Source organism: Plectropomus leopardus, chromosome 4 (assembly GCF_026936395.1).
Source record: "Plectropomus leopardus strain MGB_pleo_1.0 chromosome 4, ASM2693639v1, whole genome shotgun sequence".
In the NCBI taxonomy this organism is placed as follows: domain Eukaryota; kingdom Metazoa; phylum Chordata; class Actinopteri; order Perciformes; family Serranidae; genus Plectropomus; species Plectropomus leopardus.
Genome location: NC_142179.1, coordinates 30,065,259 through 30,091,555, shown reverse-complemented (window position 1 = coordinate 30,091,555; position 26,297 = coordinate 30,065,259). Strand labels below are relative to the sequence as shown.

The window sequence follows — 26,297 nt, the reverse complement described above, 5'->3', positions numbered from 1 at the left end:
TCCCATACCCGATGATGTATGAGACATTTCCATGACGTGAAGGTAATTATAGGGGGAATTTAAGTGATATAACATTTATGACATGCACAATACACAAATTAATGCCCTTGTTATTACCATATTAAATCTGAATTACCACTATATGTGAGTAAAACTGGCTTCTCCGCACCTTAAGGCAGGGGATCACAACTCCTTTCGTTTGGATCAGCTTTCGAGGACTTTCGGAGCAAAGTATGACATATTTTTCAAGAAAAAAAAAGCAAAACCATGTCTAAAAATCAATACAATTTGTTTATTTCTTATTTTCTACACTATCTTTGTGACCATTTAGATTCATGATTCATGATTCTGTGGCTGGGAACTATTGCCTTTCAGTAGGCCAAGCTGTGGAAACTTTATACTCTCTTAGATGCAGATGATTCATACAATGATATCTCAGAAACAGGAAACATCTTATTCCCTGCACATTAATATATAAATATGGGTTACTATATGGTAAAACAAGTGATATAACTTTGCATCAGTGTCCATCACAATCAGGCTATTCAACCACCACTGAGCTCAGAGGACAAAAACAACTATTGGACTATCAAGTCAATCACATTGCCAACAGTAAGGGGCTGTGCTTTATTCATCCGAGTGGGGGGGTGGCTGGGGTATGACTTTTGAGTTGTTGATTTCAATACATGTATCATGACTCTCCTGTCACCTAGATTTCAATATTTCACAGTTTCAGTCTATGATAGAAGGTGTGTTTTGGAGATTTTTTTAAGAAAACATGCTTTCAGAATGTCCCTCCCTTAATGCAAATCAAAAAATATAACTTCCTCCCCAGTATTTAAATAATTATCTAAAGTGCCTCCCCTGTTGTGCACTCTGCTCTCATAAATAATGAATAGGCTTAGCTCATAATTGTATTGTGCACTGTTCTGCCTTTTATTATTCGGCACACACTTTACATAGGTTATTGTCTTCTGTCGGAGGACCTAAGACTCTTTGACCGCCTCCAAATTTCATTCCCTCAAGTGCAATTTTTGCATTAAATAGTCTCTCCAGCCTCTCTGTCTCCTCCTTTACTATTTATGATGGTGTAGGCCAAAGGACTGTAGTCTTCAGTGTGTTTTAGTTTAACCTCATTAAAGCTTCATTTTGAATACAAAGATGGTCATAATGATTTTTTTTTTAACTTTAAAAAAAATCTTTATCCTTTGATTTATCAGTGCATTAGTTCTTGTACTGCTTACGCTCTTATTTTATTTCCTGAAACTCACCAGTGATTTCGATTTAAACTTCACTTATATTCACTTTCTTACCCTACATCCCTTTGTGGTGATGTTTTTATAATTTTCCACATTTTTCTGTAAAATGCCCGTGAACCTATAATGGCAGCAAACATAACCTTGAAGTGTATTTTCTGAGTGTGTATGTAGTTGTCAGCCTCGTCGCGTGGCGGCTCAGTAGAGATGGCTGCTCTGCCTCCACGTGACATCTCTGTACAAATTCCTTCCGGTCTCTGCGTGCCTCAGAAAGGAAAATGGCGTCTCTCGGACGGTTCTCTCAGTCGTTGCTGAGGTCTTCTTTGACCCAGACCCGGCGTCAGCTTTCTGCTACCGCCGGACACGGCGAGCAGTCAGGTAACTGTAACACCTCATTTTAACTGTCCGGTTGTGTTTAATGAGTTATTTGTTAGGACGACTGGTGACGTTTGGACAGTGACCTTGCTGAGCTAACGATAGCTATCTTAGCATTAGCTTAACATCCTTGAGCGAGCAGCTCAAAGTTGCCCAAAATATCAACGCTCTAAGCTGAAGACATCGTCCTTTCAGCCTGCTACATTATTGAGGTATTCACATAGTCCCTCATTAAGTCTCAGTGTAGTTTCTATTGTCTTTGATTTATTATTTACACGGCTTGAAAGTGGAGCAGTGTCACATACGCTTCAAGCTAAAGAACAACAACAGTGTGCCATCAGGTCAAAGGTTACTCGAAATTAATGGATTTTTTCCCCATTTATATTAGGTATTAATAAACAGTTTGAATAGCTTTAAAGGAAACTAACACCAGTCAAGGTAAATACGTCGGTGCAGAAGATGTGAGCATAGCAGCAAGAGCAAGGCTAGATAGAGTTATCAGGATTGTAGAGTGACTAAAGCATTTTACGTATCACTTAATAGTCGTTTTAGTTTCGTTTAATTTTATATAAATGAGGCAGATGAAAAAACAAGCAGGAATGTTAGTTATTTGTATGTAAAAGTATTAATGCTACATATTATTTAGTAGAGGAATCAAACTACGAATAATCAGCTTTTGAGATGCTCATTTTATCCTATAAAGGCAGATCAAAAAGCTTGAAGTTGAATGTCACCTTAGTCAAAAGCATGCCATGGTAGCAGTTTAATTCAACTGAAGCGGCTGAATAATGCCCCTGAGCTAGATGATCCCCAAACAGCACATTTATTCAATCGTGATTATTCAATCGAAAGTGATATAAACTCCCCATTACTGATTGAATCTTTTACAGTTGTGACTGGCCTGAAGTGGAAAGTTAGAGATTTAATCTAGACTCTCCCCATCACGAAAATGTTTGCTTTATCTTGACAGTCAACCCTGGGTTGTTTTAAACCTTATTATTTTTGCTCCGTATCTTTATGAATAGTAGCTTCCAATGTTGTAAACTGGTGGCATTTCACATTTTAGTTATATTGAAATACACACCTTGGGTAATAACATAACTTCTCCGAACTAACATTTATGTCGGCTAACATTTCCTGATATCAAAGATTAGGAAAAACCAAAAGAAAATTGCTAACTGCTTTTTTTGTTGGTCAAACTAATCATTTCTGTTTTTCTCTTCCAGCCAGGACATGGAAGATCCTCACTTTCACCGTTGCTGTACCTGGTGTTGCAGTGTGCATGTTGAACATGTACCTGAAAGAGCAGCAACACAGCCATGAGCAGCCAGAATTTATTCCATACTCCCACCTGCGCATTCGCAGCAAGGTCTGAGTTAATGACGCTTAAAGGGGACCTATTATGCTCATTTTCTGCTTCATATTTGTATTCAAGTTGTCTCCTAGAACATGTTTATATGTTTAAATGGTAAAAAAAACCCTTTATTTTCCTCATATCGTCTGTTCTGAAACACATGTATTCACCCTCTGTCTGAAACGCTCCGTTTTAATGCCCGTCTCTAAAAGCCCCCGTCCTGAAAAAGCCCAGTCTGCTCTGATCTGTAAGCGTTTCTGGGTGTTTTGCATCGCAGAGTCTCTGCGCCATCATTGCAGATGAGGAAGACTGAAACACAGAGTTGCAGCACTTTCTACTGTGAAAAATCACCAATAAGATCCTCTTAACACAGCCGAACATGTTCCAACAGGGATGTGATCTGAAATCGGGGCGAACTTAACATCAGCAACCAAGAGTAATGTGTCACTGATGTCAGCATGTAGCTACATGCAGCAGTGCAATTGCACCCAGGGAAGTACTGTGTATAGCAGCACTTTCTCTCGTTAATAATCAGCAATCAAAGTTTCTAAACAAGACCAGATATGTTCGAGCAGGAATATGATCTGAAATCTGGGTAAAAATAACAACATCTGCAACCAAGTTTAGATGTTAGGATGTAGCTTGATGTGGCAGTGAAGACTAGGTAATGTAAACACATGCAGTAGTGTTTGTAGCCAAAGATTTAAAAAAAACATTGTAAACAGTATAGAGATTGTCCTTAAGCATGAGGTTTTTGCTCAAATGGATTACTTTTACAGATGTTTACCTTATTATTTGAATCTTACATTTAATATTAACATCTGACACTGTAACATTTTATATATATATATATATATATATATATATATATATATATATATATATATATATATATATATATATATATACATACAACAGAAAATAAGGAAAAGTGTAATAGGTCCTCTTTAAATAATCAACATTTTAAAATGATTATTTTAAATGTCACTTTTGTCAGTATTTGTATTTAATTATGTGTAATCTTTATTTTCCTGCAGCGTTTCCCGTGGGGAGATGGCACCAAATCCCTTTTCCACAACCCCCACGTGAACGCCCTTCCTGACGGCTATGAGGGTCACGACGAGTAAAACCTTAATCCAGAACTCATAACTGGCACAGGGACCAGTCCTCCCTCAGCATTTGTTACTTGATCACACTTCCATTTATTAACAGTTTACTCTTTGTTTTTGTTGCATTTACCTCTGTGCTCTCAACACGGGGCACCCGAACCAACAGCTCTATTACTCGGACCATCTTGCAAAATGTCAGACTGAAACTGAATTAACATAAATAAAGTAACTCTTATTACCTCATTTCATGTATTATGGCTTGTGTGGTGATGTGATTTGAGGTTTTTCACCGTCAACGTACATTTTGTTGAACAGGGAGAAAACATTGGATTTTTTTGTATTTCTCTTGGCATATATTGTAAGATAGGTGCACAAAATGTCTTGATCAAAAAGGGTTAAATTACTTCTTTTTTTCTTTCATTTAATCTCAATTTCAAACAGATGGGTCTTTTCCACAGTAAACATTTTGACAGGTCCTGGTAATAACAGCATAGATATATCAGGGTCCTGATGCTGTGTATGCTGGCTCACTGATACGCTCATGCTGACAGAAAACACTGGAGCCATTGTTAATGTAATTGGTTACACCTGCACTTTTCCAAACTCACTGTTTATTTGCAGTGTGAAAGCCCTGCAGAGTTTTGGTTCACACGCACGGGTGATTTCGCTGTGACTGTGACCAGTAAAGGTGGTACAATTTACACCCAATTATCCCATAAAACTGAATCGAACACAGTGATACAGCATACCTCCTAGCCTTTAAATTCACGTGCTTTTTCACAATTGAGATTTAAAAGATTTTCCATAATTACAGAAATGGAATCATATACCTGCTTGTGTATAAATGTTGAACTCACGGTCTGAAAAAAGGCTTAATGTTAATTGGAAATACATTGAATTCAATGGGGTCAAATCATCATCAAACCCTAGAGTTACATATTTGGATTGTAATACATCTCTTAGTAATTAATTCTGTGCTAAGGGATTACTTATCAGGGTAGAGGGATGTATGTGTGTAATTTTTTTAATTAAAAAAAAGACCCTCACTGGAGCTATAAATATTTTTCCTTGAGCTTTTCCAAGTGACTGGGAGAAAATACATGATCCTCCCTTCACCATTAATTGCCATTTCATAGTTTCTGGCTATGATAAATTGTGTACTTTTGGAGAAAAACCCACTTGTAGATGTGGGGGTTATGAGGGTAATTTAAATGAATACAGAATATGACCATTTAAAGTGGAATGTCCCTCCTCTAAGCCAAATATGAAAAAAAAAACAACTCCTTCCCTATGCTTTAAAAAAAATCTGAATTGGCTTTCCCTTTTTGTATCACCCCGTCCCCTTTTGTAATTAACGAACAGTCCCTAATTTTGCTGTTTATTAATATATGCAGTATTCTTTGTAAGGGAAGGGCAGCACAGTGTAACCTGTCATTGTGTCATTGAATAGTCTCTGTTATCTCACATAAAAACTCGACTTTTTGCATCTACATGACATTTCTCATGTAAACAGACTCATATTATCTCTTATGACGCTCTGGACCAGGTTCACGTGACCTGCTTATTGTTAAAGACTCCACCTCTTTCACGTGAACGCGCTTTAAGCCGAATTAGAAAATCCTGGGTTAACAAAGCTCTGGGTATCCAGCTTCAAAACACCGTCATCTTTTCCCGTTTCCGTCGCTTAGACAGTTATTTATGAACGTTAAGCGCGCCGTGACTTATTCTCGCGCCTGTTAAGCTCGGCTTTATCGCGTTTGGCGACGCTTTTGGGTTACGATTTGATTACTAAATCTAGCATTGAAACATCTCGGATAACTGCGCGCATCCGCTCCGCCATCAAGGGGAGAGCAATCGCACGCCGAGACCCGGATCACAACCCATGAACACAGACAGAGGTGAGGAGACCTAACAAACAAAACTAAAAAAAAAAAAAGACTCATAAATATGTGTATCACATGTTACTTTATTTTTTGTGTTTTTATAGATTACCAGATGATGAGGAAAAACGAGAGGGCACATTTTTTCAGCTCTAAAGAGCAGGAACTCATTTTAAAGTTGTATGAAGAAGAAAGAGAGATACTGACAGCCAAATCCAACACTACCAGCGCCTCTAAACTGAGAGAGGAAGCCTGGCAGAGAATTGCTGACAGAATAAACGCGTAAGAAGACTCATTCCCATCATCATTCCCCTTATTGAACTGAACTCTTAATACTTGGACTCCAATATAAATTGTAATATAAATGGTATCATTTCTCATGACTCCCCAGGGTATCGGACAGCGGCTACAAAAGATCATGGCAGCAAGTGAAAGTCAAACATAAAAATATAGTGCAAACAGGTAGGTTTTGAATTGCAAAACTTTTTTTTAATGTTATTTATTTATTTTTTTAAAGTAATTAACATTTCTATTGTCTTTGAATGGGTTGGTACATGACAGGTTAACAAATCAGACAAGACATCCCATTGGCAACAAAAGAAAAAAAAGATCAGTTCAAGAGGGGCTACAACAAAAGTCAACATCACCCCTGAAAAATCAATTATTAAAATTTTAAAATGCTAATAAAATTAAAAAGAGGAAGACAAAGCATATTTCAGGTTTTTCAGATCGTGTGATAAAATTCCAAATATTCCCCCAGACTGATCTGTTGGCATAGTTTCTGTCAGTTATCCTGACCAGCATGCACCATTTTTTCAATTTTAGGGATTTAGTTGATTTAAAATACCTGAGTGTTCTTGTAGCTGTTGTAACAACAACAACAACTGCGAATACTTCTCATGACACGTTTCCCCTCTCGCATACAGCAAAAAGACGGCGTGCCGAGGTGTTGAGAAATGAGACGGGGTCCACCACCCCGTCGCTGAACTCTGCAGAGGAAGACGTCCTGCAGCACAAAGACAACAGTCTGAGAGTGGAGGTCCTCCCTAGCAGCGCTTGTATTGAGCCACTGACTGGATCTGACAACTCTTTTATCAGTGGTAGGTGTATAAATGTCTGATGAAAACCCTGCAGGAATGTCCCCTAATCTAACTCAATGTTTGGCCCCACCTCCACAGTCTCAGGCCATCCTGTCCTCCTCCTGCCTGTAACAAAGACAGAACCAGAGAGCCTGAGCGGCGATGAGACAGATGTCAGTGACACTCCTTTTGAAGGCGTAAGTGCTCAAACATGTATTCTCCAGGCGTTTGTCTTTTGGACGCTTTACATATGGATGGGTATTTTACACAGGATGTGAACGGCAGCAGCTTCCAGGAGACGGCAAACTCAATATGTGCTGCAACCGACGGCGGAGGTGCAGAGGTGAGGTCAAAGCGTCAGCTGTGGGCTGTGGTAACGACAGAGATTACAACAATGTGAGCTCACGTGTTGTTTTATTTCTTTGGCAGAGGCAGACAGACGATTTAAAAGCCCTTTACTGCTCCTACCTCAGGAAGGAGATAGAGAACCGAGACCAGCTGATGGCATACAGAGCACTTAAAATGAAGAAGATAGAGAAAGAAATGTTATTACTTGATAAGCAGCTGATGTGACCATGTCAATAAATGCTAGAAGTGTTCAAAAATATTTGATTTATTCCAGGTCAGATAATTGTGAGAAAGTGCTTCAGTCACATTAATTGTTACGTACATGTTGGTCTGGGAGTTCACTGCAACAGTGGGCATCGAAGTCTCCAGCAATTCTGCAAGTAATAACGAGCTGGACCCTTTGCAATTCTACATATGCAACAGTACAACACAAGTGCAGTGTGCCCAACTGGTGGGTCACGGTCCATAAGTGGGTCCTTTCTGAATGGACTGCAAGTTTGAAAAAAAAAAACAAAACAAAACTTTATTTTTAAGTATTGTGAATTTCCAGCACAGAGCTTTTGTTTTGAAGTGTGGTTTCCTGCTTAAGAGAGAGTTTTTTTTTAACTAACTATTTTATTGTCCTGTTTTTGGTATTATTTGGCCTATATCAACATGCTGTGCCTTTGCAGCATTTTTTATTTTATCTCACTGATCAAAACAAACAATAACATGCACTTTCTTAGTTTCGATGCTATTTTATGTTATTTAACTAAGTTTGAAGTAATTGCACTTTATTCTTGTATAATGTTTTATGTTCTTGTGCTTTAAGCCCATGTGTTGTTTACATTTTGCAAAATATAACTGAATGTGTGGTGATATATGTTATGTGTGGACCTTGAATCAGTGACTAAGGAGAAATCTGGACCATGTGGCTGGACTAGTTGGGAACCACTGCACTAGTGCACACCTCAGACTGTTTTGTTGACCGAAAGTCATTTTAATTCCTGTGTTGTCTCGATAAGAGTTGCCCCAAAGTGGACTTGAGGCCCAGCAAAAATTCAGGGTGGGAGGGTTGTGAAGAATCGCCTGTACCGTAAGTGTAGCTCCTGTGGAGCTGCTCTGTAAACCCCCGGAGGATTTTATTATCACGAGTTACAGCGCTTTTACTGACAAACTGTACGCCAACACACTGGATTTAAAATGAATTTAACAATGCGTGACTTCAGTTTGAGGGCACTTAACATCCACATCAGATGAGTATTACAGGAACTGTTAACACAAGGAAAGTCGTTATAATTCATATTTGGTTGCAGATTCTTTGCAGTGACTTCTGGTCATTGACAAGTTAAACATGTGCTCAGCTGGACTCGGATCGGGTAACTTGGCCAGTCAGCGTCACTTTATGGTTGTGTTGTGTGTATTATTTGGAGTCAAGCCTCACTTTGCTGAAACATTTGTGATAAGATGTGGAGTTACAGATAATGGTGAGTAAAAAAAACTGAAGCTGATTAACCCACCAGCAGCAGAGGCTACTTAATTCTCTACATTAGAAGTGACAGTTATTGCTCCAAGGCTACCTGTGTGTTTTCGCTGTGTGTCTTTTTATAATTTCTCTCTTTGTTGGTGGATGGCTCATATTTATTTTAAAAAGTAATCATAATTGCAAAGTTTTTTGCCTTTCTGTTCTAGTTGTATGCACGGAAGAAAGTAAAAAGCTTTCAGTTTTAAAGCATTTCATTTTGTCACCACATTTAAAACCTATAATCTCTTGGGTTATTCAAAACCAGCCTTTTGTCATGTTGAATAATAAACCAGGTATTGCTTCTTAATATGTGTAATATATGTATTATTTTTTACTTGTTTTTTGTTTTATTTTCCACTTCTCTTGTGTTTTATTATTATTTTTTGTATGGAAAACATAATATTTTGTGAGATTTAAAGCAAAAATGTATCTCAAAGCTCTTGGCGTTTTCAGTTTGTTCATTATCTGCTATGTGGTCCAGATAGTGCCATACAGATGTAACAGTCCACAACACCAGTTTGAACCCTTTGAAATCTAGTGCAAGATTATTTTTTTTGTGCTGCTTTTAGACCATTACATTTTTTTTAAAGCATTCCTATAATTTTAGGCACTTTTTCTTTTCTTTTTGTTTTGTGATTTTTTAAAAATAATATTCAGGTAAGGTTTTTTTTTTAATTTTTCTTTGTACTTTTTAAAGAATTTCTTGCTAATTTCTGAGTCATTTCTTCTGTCCTTGCTCATCGCCTTCCTCCCGTTTTTGGAAGAAATCCAAGACAATTTTCTCAGGTTACAAGGGGTTAAACCTGATCGGACTCCCACAGTGCCCTCTCCTCGGTTTGCGTTGTCTGTCGGCAGCAGCATGGTGCAGTCACGCTGGTCAGCAGCAGGTCTGTGTCTGTCTCAGAGGTCTGGACCTCCTGCAGCTGCTCTGCGGCACACAGTGCGCTGCACTCACGCACGGAGCATCTGCACGTTAAAGATGGCGGACTGCTCAGCGATTTGCGGTGAAACAATATAACCTCCAACGATGCAGAGTCGATCGAGGATATAAAGCTGAATCCCGACTTCAGAATAGATTTGCTATACCTAGTGCATCTGTTTGCTGAGCAGAGCAGGCTGAAGTCTGATCAGCTTTACATGCAGCCATTGGCTGAGCGAGCTGCGCGCGGTCACGGTCCCATCTGAAGCCATCCTCAATCGAGCATTGAAAATCGGATTCATCATGGCTGTGGTGTTATTAAATCTATGCATCAAAGGGGGGTGTAAAGTAAAGATCCGTTATTAACGCAGTCTCTGTCCCATTCATAGCGTCATGTATAGTTACTGTAAGCATATGTGACATTCCCTGCAGATTAAATGGATGGCTGGGGTTTCCTGTCTTTGCATCATTTAAATCATGTAATTGAATCTCCAGCAGAGTTATGCATATGTAACAAAAAAAAAAAAACAGAATAGACTGGCTATAGAGCTGATGAGAGCCACTTTAAATATTATAGCCTGAGTTTATCACAGTCTGCTAATATGTAGCCTAATCTTATATTATTTTGAATTTCACCCTCGGCATACCACTGTGAATAACTCTGGCATTGTTCTGATTGAGCTTCCTGCAGTTTAGAACATTGAGAATATCATATCTAGTATATATTTGGGAAATATTCAAGATCCAATCTAGAGAGGCAAATAAAATCTTCATTTTAGCACATGGTGTTGGATGTAAGATTGAGCTTTATGTTCAAAGAGCAGGCCATGGAATTTCCTCACTGTTTATGACAAAGAAATTATTATTATCACGATTATTGCTATTATTATTATTATTATTAGCATTATTGTTATTTTAAGAAACCAGAGTCAGTGACATCTCAGCAATTTGATTTTCTTTCTTTTGTTATATATATATATATAGTAAGTATATTTAAAATCATTAAATGACTAGTGGTTTGTTTTTATTTGGGGTTTTGTACGTTTTTTTAAAAAAATAATGTATTGTTCTTTTTACAAAGAAAAGTGGCTAATTTATCTTTACAGTGCTTAATTCCTTCTCATTTTTTTTAAAAAGAAATTAAGCCAATTTGCTCAGCTTTTAAAGGGTTATTATACTGGTGTGAATAAGATTATTTCTCATGTATTTTCTCATTTTATTATGTAAAGCACTTTAAGCTGCACTTCCTTTATGAACTGTGGTGTACAAATAAAGTTATTATAGTATTATGCTGTGTGCGTAATTATTCCCAGTGAGTGTAGTTCTACTAAAGTGGGAGTAAAACATTTAAGCATACTCCAACTAACCTGGGCCTTTGTGGTCCCTTTTAAATATTAAGATAGTTATTTATAGAGCTGGAAAGTACACATACAAAGCATAATGATATCATAACCTGCAGACTGAGATACCCGAAGGTAAAGTAGTTGATATGAGACTCGCTTTACCACCTGTAACATTAAAATGCTGCTCAAACACAAATGCAACGATTATATTAGAAGCTTATGTAAGTATATTAAGTAAAAACAGGAATTATTATCGATCCTCTTTTTATACACTGTGGTAGCTCTACTTATACTTAGTAAAATCTGTAAATACAGCATTCCCCAAACCACCAGGCTTGGCTTGTTGAGCGTTTGTAAACGGCGCACTAGTTTGTCCCATTAAGATCTCCGTACTTTCACATGACTTCCACTGCGTGTGACTGACCCGCATTCCTCAATTGGCAGCAGCTCTGTCAAACTCCCTCACTTCAGAGCCAAACTGAACCCAAACAGTGGATGAAAACACCGTCCGTGTGTGTGACATGTAGCACAGAGTTTGTTTTCTGAGTATAGATCAGCTGGTTGTGAGAGGTGAGAGGAAGTGAGGATTGTTACGTCTCACTCCGAGTCGCAGCTGAAATCTTCACTTCTACTTTTTCTCATCGGAGTGCATCTTCAGCCTGTCGGGGAGGAAATACATGGGTACAAGATAACCGATGACTGAGGAACATACAGCTGTTTCTGGGCTTCGTGTCGGTGATGGCTGAGCTCGTGCAGCCAGACTCGAGAAGGTAAGCTCAGCTGAGTCCTCACTCAGTCTGCGGCCACTTTCACTGCAGAAACAAGTCAGAATCTGCCAGTAAACCAGTAAACACCCACCTCTGTTTACTGGGCTGTAATAAACGCTGCTTTAATCTTTTCGTGTGCATTATCTGTCAAATCATCCAGCCACTAAAATGAAATTATACAGATTATTAAACCAAACATCAATGCTTTTGCATGAAGCCTTTCATGCACATAAAAGTAAATGGGCTGCCTCCATAGATTTCAGGCCACTGTGGCTGCAGGTTTTTCTGCTACACCTGGATTCAAATCAAATAAAATATACTGGAGCATCACAATTACTGTAATCAATGTTTGGCACTTGGATTTTCTTGTCAATCATATGAATAAAGTTATGGATTTAAACGACAGCCAGTGTCCCGTCTAAAGCTGAAACTGCTTTTACCTTTTAGTCATTTAATGAAGAATTTATACATTTCTTTGTGTATGTATTTTGCAGGTGTAATTATTTCTTCCTCTATGATGGATCCAAGGTGAAAGGTGAAGGTGACCAAACAAGAGAAGGAATCTGCTACTTCTACCCTGAAGAGGTTTGGCTCTCAGAAATTGTTGCAAAATACACGTTTGGTTGTACTGTATGAAGTCATATGAGTGCCATAAAGAATAATAGTAGTTTAAAAAAAGGAAGTATACATAGGGATAAATAAAGTGAAGTAAAAAGTAAAGAGAAATAAAAAATTAAGTAACAATAATAGGGGAAAGCAAAAGCAATAGTGAAAAGAAGTATAAATGAAATCATATAAAAATAGATAAATGAAGTTATTTATTTAAAAATCATTTTATACTAAAAAAAATGTAAAGATAAATGAACATATACATGTCAAAATAAATGGAAATGCTTATATCAACTCTATTTTATATTTTATTATTTGTCTCTTTTTTCCCCATTTATTTCTTCTTTTATGTCTCTTGTTTCTCTTCATATTTCCAGATGTGTTTGTACTTATTTATTCTTTCCTCTTTATATTTTAACATTTATTTTCTTATTCTTTTACAGATTTTATTTTCTTTTTTTAATGGAGCTTTATGAGTATGTTGAGTGTGATAATGACCACCCAAGTGCTTGTTTATGTCTCTATACTTTGACACTGTTTTCAGTTCTGTAACCTCAAAGTTGATCAGCACTGTGTGCATTTCTGTCAGACCCCTTTAGATAAGCAAGAGCTGATCTGTGGTCAGCTTGCTGGCGCGGGCCGCTGTGTCTCTGAGCTCTCCTCCTCTCCTGTGCGCATACTGAGGCTGCGCCGCAACAAGTTTGCCATCTGCATGAAAGATGACTTCTTTTGGGTGAGTGAGCACACAGTTAGCCCAGCTGCAACTTTTCAAATCGTTTCTTTATTTTCTCCAAAATATGAGTCTCTGACGGTTATTTTGGCAACATCTTTTCTTTTTTTTCCCTAGGCTCTGGGCTGCTCAGTGGAAGTCCCCACCGTCAGTGTCTGTGAACTCCTGGATCACCTAATAAACCTCTTTTGCTTCTATAATGGCTGTGTCCGACAGAGCTACCAGGTACAGTCCTCAGCTGTCTAGCTGTCCTATGCCATAGTTGACTTGTTTTTTTTTTTAATTCTGGATTGTCCAACAGAGATTCAAATGTTTTTTTAAAGAAAGGTAATACCCCGAATCAGGTTAAGACTGATATAATAGAGTGATCTACAAAAGCTCCAATTATCAGTCCTTTTCAAGTGCATATTATAATCCAAACTTTGTTTTGCACTGCAGCTTAACAGTCAGGAGACTCTGGCTGCTCGATGGGCGCAGTACCTTTCACACCTGCGGAGAGCATCCTCAGAGCTTCATCACATCTTCAGCTGCCTGGGGACCATTGACTCAACTAATGTACGTACAAAATGTCACAACTCTACATTTAATGCTGCTGTTGTATAAAGCTGCTCTCAGACAGGATATGACTATGTCTCAATGTCCTGTGGTATTGTGTAACTGCTTAGTGTGTCTTGGCGAACACTCAGAGGCTTATTTCTGCATATTCATTGCACCTAGAGAGTAAATTTAGATGTGCGCAAGCTGCCAAGAAAATGCCAGTAAATCCTGGATGTTTCTGGTTTATAGCCACTTGAAAAGTTAGAATACAATGCACAAAATGTGCTATTTTGAAATCACTTTCAGTCAAATCCCATTGTTTCTTTATAGCATTTGCAACATGAAACTTGCCAAATATGTCACATTATACAACAGATGACGAAGCATTCGAAAACTTCATATTCCAGCACTGGAGTTTCTTTTATTAGTGTCTTGGTTTAACAGTTGAACTGAAAGGGGTTATAAATTGCATATTTATCACCTGTATGTGCTTTTACAGCAACTAAAAGGTCACAATTTAAATTCTCATCCCCAGGTTGACCCACTTCTCCTGCTCAAAGCTGCACTCATTCTTCAGGCCTGTCAGCGTTGCCCTCTAGTGTTAGCCGGCTGTATCCTCTTCAGAGGAAGGTGAGCTGACATTTGGACCACATCCACTTGTTAGTGGGATAGTTTCTGTAAATAGCAGGTTTTGAAATATGCTTTTTCTCCACAGAGTTGTGAGCACACAGATGTCTCCAGAGCTCACAATGAAGGTGATGGTTCATGAGTGTGAAACATACATCAAGGTAGGAGCTAATGCTGTCCTCATGCATTCTCGAGTGGGAGCTACAAAGGTCGTGTATATAACATTTGAAACAGTAGACTAATGCCCCATTTACACATACGCGGTTATTTTTAGAAACGGAGAAATATTCCTGCGTTTGCACCCTTCGTTTACATGCAAACGGAGAATTCGCCTCTGAAAACGATGCTTTTTAAAAACTCCGGCCAGGGTGGAGATTTTGGAAAAACGCCGGTTGCCCATTTGCGTGTAAACGGAGCAAAACGGAGAAAACGCAGGCAGTAGACGTCACAGTATGCGACAGAACTTGCACTTGCGTCAAAAGTGCGACCTATGTTTACATGTTGCTATGGTAACCATGGATCCCCCTCAGAGTAGCAGCCGTTGGTGCAAGCCCTCTTCTCATGCTTACATTTACAACTACAGCTGATTTATTACATGGAGGAGCAGAGACGGATGAGTGTTCGGAGGACAGCAATTTTGCAACAACTTCTCCTCCCTCCAACACCAAGAGCCTGTCCGCGTCACTGCCAGCGTCGCCGGTTTTGGGTCCGTCCAGGGAGAACTGTTGTCTGGTGGGACAACTTTGTAAATGAAGTGGTTGTCCCGGAGGAGTGGCGTGAAAATTTTAGGATGTCGCGGTCATCACTGCTGATTGGCTAACGTGGGCTTCAGCTTCTCGTTACACTGCCACCTACAGTTTTGGAGTGTCCTGGCAGCAGACATACACGGATTCGTGTAAACGCAAAGTTTTCTGAAAACGGATACGTGTGCACGGAATTATTTTTGAAGAGGGTGAAATGTCCCTTTCTAAAAATAACCGTGTACGTGTAAACGGGGCATGAATATTACCCAACAATGATTTGTACTCACTTTAATTGAATTAAATAATGGGATTGAAATTTTTTTAAATTTTTTTTTGCTGAGAGCTAGCCAAGGGCCCTTTAAAAGGTCACAGAAAGACCTTGGAACCCACTTTTGTAACTAATTTTTATTAGATAAGCATTTTCAGAAAGACACAATATAGGAGTAGCTTTGCTAAAATAGTTGGAAATATGATAATTTAATTCACTCTCTTGCCTAAAGTTAGCAGAGTAGCTTGTTATCACTCTCATGTCATCTATCTTGAAGCCTGTTAACTTAGGTTGATGCTAGAATGATCATCTGGAGGAAGGAGCGCGGGAAGTCCGCTGCACGTCATCTGATGCTCACATATACGGTCATAGAGTGGTGAAGTAATGCGTCCTAAAACGCGGAAGTCCGTTAGCCTTTTAGCACCTCCGGTTCCCTCGTCCTAAAGTCTATGGGTTTTTTGAATGGGTTTTCTATAAAATGCCTTAAATAAGGTCTGTGGTTAACACAGGCTAAAGATATTTACACATTTTTTTTCCTGCAGCATAAAATACATCTGCAGAGACCCAGTTTTTAGACTTTTAAGGTTTTACTCGTTTTTAAAAAAAAGGCAGTTGCTAACAAGCGGCTAAATGGGACTACAGTGTTTGTTGGGGACGTTAGACGTCATCACACCGGACACAGAAACTCATAAAACCTACTTGTCCGCCTTTACAGCTTTACAGACTCGCACTTGAACTTGTAGGTTTATCTGTTTATAATATTTTTTGATTGTGTTTTAACGTGTTCTACAGTCTTTGCAGTGGTGACGTTTAAGTCGTGCGACCACGATGTAGTTTGTGTTTAGCCTAACAATAGCTTTTTGCTTCTGGCGATTTCATTTCTGCTTCAAAACACACAAAAGTGACGCTTAGCCGTGATGATTATTATGCTGAACAAAATGTGTAAATATCTTAAACTTGTGTTTATCAGAGAGCTTCTTTTTGGGGATAACGGAAAATCTCATTCAAAAAACCCATAAGGTTTTTGACAAGGTGCGATGCTTACTTCTTGGCTGGCTTAAAAAGACATGTCATCTCTTCACCACTCTGTAGCTGTGTCCCAGTTCAGGGTCTGCATCCTTCGGAGGCTGCATTCGAAGGCCGATTATGTCACAACGCTGTGCGAAGGCTGTCCCAATTTGAAGGGTCCTTCAGCAGCCCATAAATGCAGCCTTCTTTTCCCTCTTTTTGGAGGACACATTGCTACTGCGCCCTTCATGGCCTTCCATTTCCCAAGATTCCTTGCGTGCCCGCGATCTTCAAAAATAATTCTCATCATGGCGGCACAGAGCGGAGATCGGAGCATTGATTTTACTTTTAATTTGTTTTTTAATCATTTGAAAATCAAACGCTAGATATGTGAAACTTAGAGGGACATTAAAACCTCATAATTTCTTTCATAATACCTGACATAAGTAATGCTAACATGTAGCCACCTAAAATACTAGCTATGGGGATGTAGAGCCAGCTCCGCACTGTGCCCTGCTGTGCTGCCCGCAGCAGAGGAGTGCTTCGTCCGCTGAGCAAGGCTCTGCTGCCTGGAGATAAATCAGCTGCCGCTGCCGACAGAGGCGCTTCTTCTCCTCAGGCAAAGTAGTAAAAAATGAAAATAAAAGCAACAGTCCTGGCTCCATCATTTCTTTCTTTTGTTTGTTTTAGTACCCCCCCCCCCACACCCCCCTTCAATTCATATCAGCTCTGTTGGCATGAATGTTTGTCAAATTGTTGCCAAAGCAAAATAACGTATTATGAAATACATTACAGAAATATATTTTAGACGCATATTATATAAATACTGTTTTAGTTACATAGAAACATTCTCTCTCTGGTGAGCCTTGACAGCAGAAATCAATTGTGACGTGGGGAACATCTGGAAATCCTCCGAAGGTTAGACCGTCCTGTTTAACAACTGTTGATGCGCCCTTCGGAGGTGCCTCCGAAGGAGCCTCTATAGACCGTGTAGGCTGCGCCCTCTGAAGGAGGCACACCATGAATTGGGACACAGTTAATATATGTCTATAATGTTCACAGTGGAGTCAACCAATCACAGCAGCGTGTAGTTTCTGGCAGATTTTTTTAACATGGAGGATAAAGCTGAGGATTTCAGCTTTATCTAACTGCACCGATTCATACAGTAACTGCATAGACTGCATTCACACAAATCAAATGTTTAAATATTCAGCCTGCATATCTAGACCTCTTTTTAAATCAGCTCGACTGCAGTCACAACATCAGTGTTTCACAAAACATACATTTGTTTAACCACTTCAGTCATTTGTTCAGTTGAAGCAGAAAGAGAAATGCTATTAAGAGTTGAATGTACTGCATGTATGAGGAGTTACTCATGGCATAATGATGAGTGTCGCTGCCTCGTAACTTAATGATACCGGCTGTCATTTACTCAGGTAATGTAGCTAGTTAATTACAATTTGAGGTAGCTTTACTTAATTCCATTGGACTACTTTATACTAATACTTCATTACATTTCAGTGGGAAATATTGAACTTTTTTGACATTAATTTAGTCACTTTTCATGGAGATTTAACTCGGCAGAGTTATCAAATTTCTGAAAGGGGGTTCAGTCAGATAACCTAAAGATAACCGACGGCACTGTAGCTAACGTGACGTTAGCTACAGTGCCGGACGATCCATTCTAGCATCAACTGTTAGCTTAGCCTACTTTAAAAAATGAAAACAGCTAGCCCACCAGCCCCACTAAAGCTTATTAACTGACTATATCTGTTTTATGTATATATCTGTACAAAAACCAAAATGTAAAAGAGTTAATGCTTGCCGAAATATGTTACATTTGAACAGAGTGGTTTCCAGTTAGCTAACGGGCTGCTGGCTCCAGCTACATATAGAGCAGTGAACTTTAGCGTCCCTTGTTTTGAAGTCGGTGGGTTATTGACAGGGTTTTGGTCATGCCTGAAGTATGTTTTGTGTTTAATACAAGCTTAAGAGACTTTCGTGTCTTGTTCTACAACATATAATATATCAGTTATTACCACACGTTAATTGTGAAACTTGTAGGTATTTAAAAAACAGATTGCTAACAAGTGGCTAAGTGAGACTGAAATGAGCCTCGTTTTGGTGGTGAGTGTAGTTCGTATATAGCCCATCATTAGCTTTTTACTTTACATTTAGGCTTTAAAACATCATAAAAGTGGAGTTAATTTGTGAAGGTTATTATCTTGTTGAACAAAATGTGAGTATCATAAACTTTTGTTTGCCACAGAACTTATTTTCTGCAGTCATTCCAAAAGAATAATTGATATTTTCTTAATTTTTGATGAGGAACCAGGGTCATGCTAACTTTCGTAACAGCCCGTGAACAAAGGTCATCCCCGCAGCACTCTATTCACTGTGTGAGACATGAGAGTAGTATTTATCTAACTCTTGACAAGAAAGCCAATAAGTGTGTTTACCAAAATGTCAGATATTTTATTTAACAGAAAAATAATTAAATCAATGTTACAATTTTGATTCAGGCCCAGAGGCCCAACGGACCAGGCAGCTCATTTGGTGGTACTGTAAGCTCCACCAGTGTGTTCCTCACCATGTCCGAACTCCACTACCTGCAATCTGCCCCCGTCGACAAAGATTTCAGGTAGCCCCTCTCTTTACTGACTTTCAGTTGTCTTCACAGAAGCTATGTGACTTACACAGCATCTTTAAAGCTGTATGTCTGTCGACCATTTCTGTCTTCAACTGTTTTCTCCCCTCCAGTTCCCTCCTTACTCCACACAAAGACACCTCCCCAAAAAAGACCCGCCTGTCAAGAACGTTATCTGACACTCCCTCCACCGAGTCAGAGCCATCTTATCCAGGTTCCTCCCAGTCTCCCCAGAAGGTGTCTTTCAGCCCTTGCATGTCAGACAGCTCGGTGTTTAGCCCAGCTCCATCACAGAGTGCCGCTAGTCCGCTCAACCCCCCATCGCAGCCTTCTCTCTCAAACGGCAAACACTCCCCTGAAGCTGAGGAGGACACACTGGAGGAGTCGTATTATCACAGTTTTCACAGCAACGAAGGCAGAGGCAGTGAGATAAATAATGAAGGAGACGGCTCATTGTTTGAAGAAAACTCCCATCTGAATGGAGGACATGGAGACACGGCGTGTGGGGCAGTGTTCAGAGGGTCTGGGGATGAGGAACCACATGACAATAAGGTTTTGGAAGAAGACAGCAGAGGGGGCAGTATTCAGGGCCAGGAGGCAGCGATACAAGATCCTCCTTCTTGCTCTGGTGCCATTGACCAACCAGAGGAGTGTCCACTGATTCCCATGACGCTGTACATGCACCGGGTGAAAGGTTTGGTGCTGGCTCTGCTGGTGGAGCCGCGCTTCTTGAGTGACGCCGCGTCTATGGAGGAAGTGGTGAGAATCAGCCAGCTAATAACTGGTATTTTTTTCTCTTTTTTTTATGACATTATGACATTGAAAGTTGAGCTTTTTCCTTTGTAATGCTAACACGTGACTCGACCTTTATGGTTTCTATCCAGTATCACAGCAGCATGGCATCACTTAATGGACTGGAAGCCCATCTGAGGACCATCCCTCCAGGGGCCCCGGGTGCTCCAACACCTTACACCTTTGCCCATTTTGACTGCATTCAGAGCACGCTGACAAGTGAGGCCTCCATAACGCCCAGATGTACCTCCTCTCTTAATTCGCTCTTTGACTCTTTTTGCATATGTCTTTACTCTCTTTTCATCTTTGTATTTCTGATATTTCTGATAATTCTGTCTTTTCCAGTTTCCCAGTTTTCTACTAGAGTGAGTATCTCCTGCCCTGACATCTCTACCTGGGCACTAGGGATTGTGGGGATTTGGATGCATTCCTTTGCAGCAGGCATGCATGTCCAAGTTAATGTGCCACCACGACACTGAGTCCGTTGTTATTGTGTGTCTCTGCAGCCAACCTGTCTGGTCGACCAGGGGGAGCCCCGGAGCGTCCTTTTGTGAGAGCCACATCACTTCTTCACTCTCATTTCTGTAACACTGAAACTCTGCAGGAGGCTATTATCAGGTCAGTACTGCAGTGACGTGATGATGGTGGAGGTTGTGGGGGTTTCTCGTGCCTTTCATGGCTCCTCAAGGAGAAGTCGGGGGTGGGGGTCGGATCTGTCAGTTAATCTTGTCTGTCGCCACAAACGTTCTTCCTCCTCTTGCAATAGATCAAACTCCCAACAGCTCACATTTACTGGAAACCAAAGTTCTATTGTTTTATGTCTTTATTGCATGGCTTTGCTCTTTTGTTTTGCATGTTACATGCTTGAAATGTAAATGTGACATTTTCACCGCAGGAGCGCAGGAGCTGCTGTGTATGGGACCCGCAGCCTGGCCCAGGAAACTTACTTCCAGCACGGGGGATCGCTGAGGAACTCTGGCATCCCAAACCACCAGGATAGTGCTTTCTCGCTGCCCAGCAAGGCCCGACACAGGCTACTGAAACACGGGGTTAACCTGCTCTGATCGACACAGCTGCTCTGTGCACATGAAGAGCTGCCCTGTGAGTAATCTGCACCGCAACAGTGAACATTTGAGAATGTGATTTAAAGCTTCCTGCTGTGGTTTACTTCTTCTCACGGCAGACCGTTAGCAGGTGAAAACTAATGGTACTTATTTTCATAGCAGAACTTTGCATTTTTTAAGTCTTTATCGTAACCATGAATGACAGAGGATGGCTGGTAGAGGATGTTTTGTGTACATGAGATTTTAGTCATAGTTTGTTATTTCTGTGTTTTTTTTAGTACAATTTGTGCACATTTCGTTATGCTCAAACATGTCACCTTTTGTACATAGAAGCACAACTTTACTCCCGTTTAAACACTGCACACGTGTTGCAACCTTTTCATTTTACATATATATTCCGTTCAGTCACGTCCTCAATGCAGCCAACCTAATGATTCCTATTACTTTTATTTATTAGTTTTATTTAGAATTTTGACAAAGGTGAGATTAAATCTTCTTAATATTTAATTTGGTGCACCTGTACAGAATCATTTTTTTTCTTGCTGCACACACTGCAAAAATGTATTGATTTATTACACAAATTTATCAAATAATTTAAAATAGTTTTGTTTTTTAAAATAAAAATGTCTATTTATTTCATACAAAAGTGTAGAACTGCCAGGCCCAAAAAAAACAAAAAACAACTGACCAGTATCAGGTAGTAGAAGTTGCTTTTTACACATGTTAAGAAAGATATTTTCATGTTATGACAACAACCATTTCTTCTTGTAACAATATACTTACCTTGTTATAATGTGAAGCGTTTTACGTTATTACGTGATACGGGATTGTGTTATTACATGAACTGTTTCATGTTATAACAAATATAAACAAGTATATAGTCACAAGGAGAACCGTTTCTTGATATACCATGAACACATCTTGTAAAACATGAAAAAAATAAGTTGTTATAACATGAAAACAGCTTATTATAACAATAAAATATCTTTTTAAAACAAGGAACTTTTCGTGTTATGACCTGATAGTGGGGTTTTTTTTCTGGCCTGACAGTTCTATGCTTCCTTTTTCAGATCACGTTTGGTAGCATAAACAAGTATTATTTAACTATCCAGCTGTTAGATCAACTCTATTATTTGTTGACTGGGTCATTTGTTAAGAAATGTTTGTATTGTAAAGTTTGCTGCACAGAGAAACACTGTAGTGCATTATTAGTGGAAATTAAATGAATACATGATCCTCTCAGTGTTGAGTCCTGTGAGCTACTTTTGTAAAGGCTTGTTTGAAACCACAGGGACTACACGGCCTTATTAGGGCCATCAGGGGCCTGCATGTGACCCTGCAATGTGCCCTCATTGTTTTCCACCTCAGGCTTAACGCCTCGTTTCGAAATGGTTACAGCTAACCCCCAGAAGTGTGCAAAGCTATTAAAAAAGCCAAGCACATGCTCATAAAATGTTATCATTCACGCTCTGTCCGAGTGTTTCTGCGCTCTGTGTGTGTGTGTGTGTGTGTGTGTGTGTGTGTAAATAAGATGGGTCTTGATGTCCCAGATATGGAGTCATTAGAGTCATTAGCTGAGTGGCTGAATTTGAATGGTCGGGGTCGGCGCTCTTCGGGGCGCCTCATTATGCAGGCGCATTGAAAGGTAGCAGTGGGGGGGCAAATGGGTGGTTAAGGGCTCGAACAAAAAGAGGGGCAGGGTCTGTGAGGAGGGTCAGGATTCAAATTCTAAGTGGAAAGATGCCCCCATTGTAAGTGAGGTTTATAGCAAGCAGAGGGAGAGTTGGCACAACAGAGAGGCTGCGTGTTATCCATCAGTGAAGAACCAGGATTTGGGGATATTACCATGGGCTCCTCGCGCTGCATTTGGATTGCTCTATTTCTTCTCTCCGCGATGACAAGTAACACTGGAGTATTTGGACGCGCAGTGGACACGCTGGGATTTTTGTCACAGTCGCAGAAACCTGCAGATGAATCGTCCGGATCAACTTTACGCACGGACGCGTCGAGGCGGTGGAGGCGCGGGATTGTGGAGACGCACCGTGAGCGATGCGCGGAGCTGACGGCGCCTTGGCTGGAAAACACAGGCCAAGCTCCTGAGGATAATGCAACGCTGCTGCAGCTGCGTGTTCGGCCCTTTTCCCCAGGAGCCTCCCAGGGCCTGGTGTTCCCAGGAAAATCTCTGTTCAGCTTCGTCCGGCGGGTTTACCACTGCTGTCAGGAAGGACTCAACTGCTGGAGCATAAAGGGGATTCAGGGTCGGCTGAGAGGAGGTAAGATCCAACTGAAACACACACCATGTTGTGATAAACTTTTTTAAAAATATTCTGTAAAACTGAATTTTGTCGTTTTGGTGAGCTCAACTAGAAAAAGCAAAGATCAGGTTTGTGTTCATTTTATTTTAATTCCCCTAAATGTAACTCAGTGCAACATAGACAGGTAGTTATTGTAACTGCAGGAGCTGTTGTCTCCACTGTTGGCCTGTAGACATCAGTGAGGGCAAACCTCCCCCAAACAATGAAGAAACAGTCTGCATCAAAACAGCATTGCCATTCCTACATTTAAGTTCATGTATTTCTTAGACTTTGAGTCAAGATATCTATAGCATAAAAAGCTGTACGAGACAAGGGCATAAGCTTAGTTTAAAAATGGGAGGGTACACATGCAGGGTTTTGGGGCTCCTCCGTCAGAAAACTTGGTACTTTAATGATTTTATTCGGGAATGGGAATATTCGACAAATATCCATGTTCTAAAACCTACGCCTGTGATATGAAATATAACACGTAATAGAGCAGTGTTTCCCAAACTTCTCAAAGAGTAGAGTGCCCCCTGTCCTGCATGTTTTAGATCTCTCCCTGCTGCAACACAGCTGATTCAAATGATCACTCCTGATGCTGCTCGATAACAAGACGATCATTTAATTCAGCTGTGCTGCAGCAGGGAGAAGTATAAAACATGCAGGACAAGCGGCACTCAAGGAGAGGCTTGGGAGACACTGTGACAGAGAAAAAGAGCAGCCTTGCTCATTTGAAGTGTTGACATTCATCATTTAATTCACTTACATTCCCTTTGCGCAGTCAGTTAACATTCAGAATTATCTGAACAGGAAAAAGACATCAAGCATCAAGCAGCCATATGCAAACATATACAGTGTAGTGTTGAAAGGGTGACATTGTGCAGGAATGTCATGAGCCACAGAACTGCAAGCTGATGCGTTTGAAAAGCACTTTGCGGGATGTTAATGGCTCGATTAATGCAGCTGTATAGAGGACGGTGTTATCTGCATACAAATGAGTCTTAGCTGCCTTAATGTCCTCTCCGAGAGGTGTTAAGATACCCCGCTGACAGATTAACAAGGCATTAGGAGTGAAAACATCACCTCTGCGCAGGAGATCCTGCTCCGATCCCTGGGGTTTATCAAACCAGAGCGTGACACGAGTGCATGTGCTGCTCTGTGACTCTGACAGTCTCTCTTCTCCTCCTCTTCCTCAGGCTCAGATGTGGAGTTTCTCCTCACCAGGGAGATTTTATCGTTGACAGTCATGAGAGCTGAGCTTCACCTCCAGCTCTCCAACCCCCAACATTTGGATATCCATCCAGTGATTTCATTTATGGCAAAGAGAGACCTTCCTACAAGGTAAAAACTCTTAATGTGATCTTCTAAGGACTTCCTGTGTTACACCAATTCTTGATTTCAGTATTTTAGTCTCCAAGGACACAAAGCGATTTCACTGATGGCCTCTGGGACTGGTGGTAACCCTGCTGTTTTTTTGCCTCCCTCAGGTACAGCTTGTGGTCACGGGGCAACACGCTGGAGCTCAGAGTGGATCTGCTGTCCCTTTTCCAGACTCTGCAGGAGGCGGCAGGTGGTGCCGAAGGCGGTCCCAGCTTGGTGAACATGCGGCGGGTGGTGTTTTCTTCCAGGGGGCATCCACCAGGAGAAAAGCCTGCTTCTGGGGCTCTGCAGGACACTGATGGTGATGTGTGGGGGGATGGGGCTGCCGGCGTGCTGCCTGCTCTGGAGCTGGGCCTGATCCTGAGCTGCAGTCAGGCTGGATCGGGGGTGTCCTGCAAAAGTGGCGGCGTTCATCTCTCACATACACCTTTCATGGCTCTGTACTACAGATGAGGTCAAACTGAGACTGGACTGCTCTGCGTGGAGACATTTTATTAGCTGAATCTATGTCCTTGCTAAAAAGACATAAAGCCTCAAAGCCTACGAGGAAATGATGCACTTCAATGTCAAATCTATTAATTTATAAATGTTATTTTTTGTTGTAAAATATATAGATTATATATGTGTGTACATAGTGAATATGATATACTGTGACTTCATGGAGTCATTCTTTGGTTATTAAAGCTCGACTTAAAATGGCTCATGACCTGAAGTGTTTCTGTCAGTGGACTTTGTTCAGCTGTGGTCCTCTTTTGGACATTCTGGTCCCAACACCTTTTAGATATGTGCTTCTATTTCAAGAGGTTTTCACAGTTGGTGGGAAAAGGTGGAAGAAACAACACCTGGACAAACAAAGGCTTTGTGCATGTGCTGTGACCCTGCTGAACTAAGCTAAGATTGCTAGAGTTTTTATAAAACATTTGTGTAGTTCCAAGATGCTTCACACTTTAGACACTGTGGTTTCACAGGCACAGCACTTGTTAAAAGACAAATCAAATTTAACACAAGACTACTGTTAAAGCGACAGATCACCACCAAAATCAAAATGACACATTTTTTCCTTTTCCTGTAGTGATATTTATCAATCTAGAGTGTTTTTGTGCGAGTTGTTGAGTGTTTGAGATACCGGCTGCAGAAATGTCTCATCAGTATAATGACACTGGATGTCACTCAGCTTGTGGTGCACTCTTCCTTCTGTGCAGTGATTCGGTTGGGAGTTGTATTTCAGTAGAAAGAAAATAGTTCCTACATGAAACTGCTCACAACAAGCTCTGTGGCTTATCTTGAGTAACTGGGTCATGATTTCTGGAAAGAGACATCGCTGTTGAGTTTTTCAAAAGTATTTTTTTGGCACTTTGAGCACCACAAGCTGGGTGCCATCTAGTTACATTATATAGGATGAAGGCAGAAAACTTTATGGCCGATATCTCCAACACTCAGCAGCTCACACCCCAAACAGCTAGCTGGATAAATAGCACTTCAGGTAAGAGGATGAATATGTATTTTTGATTTTGGAGTGAACTGTCCCTTTAAACACCGAGCTAGTTTACAAAGTACTCAACCAGGTGACTTAAAACCCTCCTAATGTCCTCCTGATTGCCATACACCTTTTGTCCTCTGGGGTCAAAATGACCCCACCTGGTTTGACTGTTATTTAAAGT

The 26,297-nt window shown here is 40.3% G+C and overlaps 4 protein-coding genes and 1 long non-coding RNA gene across 5 annotated transcripts; 4 read left to right on the top strand and 1 right to left on the bottom strand.

Annotated features, from left to right (window-relative positions):
- Window positions 1-1,474: 1,474 nt before the first annotated feature.
- cox6a1 (cytochrome c oxidase subunit 6A1) lies at window positions 1,475-4,337 on the top strand. Its single transcript, XM_042488410.2, has 3 exons — window positions 1,475-1,634; window positions 2,858-3,000; window positions 4,023-4,337. The coding sequence occupies exons 1-3, from the start codon at window positions 1,535-1,537 to the stop codon at window positions 4,110-4,112; spliced, it is 333 nt and encodes a 110-aa protein (XP_042344344.1). The 5' UTR covers window positions 1,475-1,534; the 3' UTR covers window positions 4,113-4,337.
- A 1,320-nt stretch (window positions 4,338-5,657) lies between these two features.
- On the top strand, window positions 5,658-7,658 carry LOC121944925 (uncharacterized). The gene is made up of 7 exons (XM_042488883.2): window positions 5,658-5,992; window positions 6,082-6,256; window positions 6,366-6,436; window positions 6,901-7,074; window positions 7,153-7,250; window positions 7,325-7,396; window positions 7,483-7,658. The coding sequence occupies exons 1-7, from the start codon at window positions 5,977-5,979 to the stop codon at window positions 7,624-7,626; spliced, it is 750 nt and encodes a 249-aa protein (XP_042344817.1). The 5' UTR covers window positions 5,658-5,976; the 3' UTR covers window positions 7,627-7,658.
- On the bottom strand, window positions 6,442-7,657 carry LOC148189801 (uncharacterized). The gene is made up of 2 exons (XR_015776490.1): window positions 7,522-7,657; window positions 6,442-7,421 (listed from the first exon to the last, which is right to left on the bottom strand). It is a non-coding gene; the product is annotated as an uncharacterized LOC148189801 (long non-coding RNA).
- A 3,894-nt stretch (window positions 7,659-11,552) lies between the features above and the next one.
- hps4 (HPS4 biogenesis of lysosomal organelles complex 3 subunit 2) lies at window positions 11,553-22,201 on the top strand. The gene is made up of 12 exons (XM_042488392.2): window positions 11,553-11,937; window positions 12,429-12,519; window positions 13,133-13,276; window positions 13,391-13,498; window positions 13,712-13,828; window positions 14,346-14,440; window positions 14,526-14,598; window positions 18,979-19,097; window positions 19,217-19,862; window positions 19,988-20,114; window positions 20,402-20,513; window positions 20,791-22,201. Exons 1-12 carry the CDS (start codon window positions 11,906-11,908, stop codon window positions 20,957-20,959), a joined length of 1,833 nt encoding a protein of 610 aa, XP_042344326.2. The 5' UTR covers window positions 11,553-11,905; the 3' UTR covers window positions 20,960-22,201.
- A 154-nt stretch (window positions 22,202-22,355) lies between these two features.
- On the top strand, window positions 22,356-25,335 carry LOC121944562 (uncharacterized). The gene is made up of 3 exons (XM_042488395.2): window positions 22,356-23,232; window positions 24,453-24,597; window positions 24,744-25,335. Exons 1-3 carry the CDS (start codon window positions 22,806-22,808, stop codon window positions 25,087-25,089), a joined length of 918 nt encoding a protein of 305 aa, XP_042344329.2. The 5' UTR covers window positions 22,356-22,805; the 3' UTR covers window positions 25,090-25,335.
- The last annotated feature ends 962 nt before the right edge of the window (window positions 25,336-26,297 follow it).

What these genes read in the sequence shown, in the direction of transcription:
- hps4 (XM_042488392.2), top strand. Translation starts at nt 11,906, where the DNA reads ATGGCTGAGCTCGTGCAGCCAGACTCGAGAAG. An exon ending in GTGTCCGACAGAGCTACCAG is followed by an intron (nt 13,499 to 13,711) that starts GTACAGTCCTCA and finishes TTTGCACTGCAG; the next exon opens with CTTAACAGTCAGGAGACTCT. An exon ending in CCCGTCGACAAAGATTTCAG is followed by an intron (nt 19,098 to 19,216) that starts GTAGCCCCTCTC and finishes TCTCCCCTCCAG; the next exon opens with TTCCCTCCTTACTCCACACA.
- LOC121944925 (XM_042488883.2), top strand. An exon ending in ATTGCTGACAGAATAAACGC is followed by an intron (nt 6,257 to 6,365) that starts GTAAGAAGACTC and finishes ATGACTCCCCAG; the next exon opens with GGTATCGGACAGCGGCTACA. An exon ending in GTGACACTCCTTTTGAAGGC is followed by an intron (nt 7,251 to 7,324) that starts GTAAGTGCTCAA and finishes TATTTTACACAG; the next exon opens with GATGTGAACGGCAGCAGCTT.
- cox6a1 (XM_042488410.2), top strand. Translation starts at nt 1,535, where the DNA reads ATGGCGTCTCTCGGACGGTTCTCTCAGTCGTTGCTGAGGTCTTCTTTG. An exon ending in CGGACACGGCGAGCAGTCAG is followed by an intron (nt 1,635 to 2,857) that starts GTAACTGTAACA and finishes TTTCTCTTCCAG; the next exon opens with CCAGGACATGGAAGATCCTC. An exon ending in ACCTGCGCATTCGCAGCAAG is followed by an intron (nt 3,001 to 4,022) that starts GTCTGAGTTAAT and finishes ATTTTCCTGCAG; the next exon opens with CGTTTCCCGTGGGGAGATGG.
- LOC121944562 (XM_042488395.2), top strand. Translation starts at nt 22,806, where the DNA reads ATGGGCTCCTCGCGCTGCATTTGGATTGCTCTATTTCTTCTCTCCGCG. An exon ending in TCAGGGTCGGCTGAGAGGAG is followed by an intron (nt 23,233 to 24,452) that starts GTAAGATCCAAC and finishes CCTCTTCCTCAG; the next exon opens with GCTCAGATGTGGAGTTTCTC. An exon ending in AAGAGAGACCTTCCTACAAG is followed by an intron (nt 24,598 to 24,743) that starts GTAAAAACTCTT and finishes TGCCTCCCTCAG; the next exon opens with GTACAGCTTGTGGTCACGGG.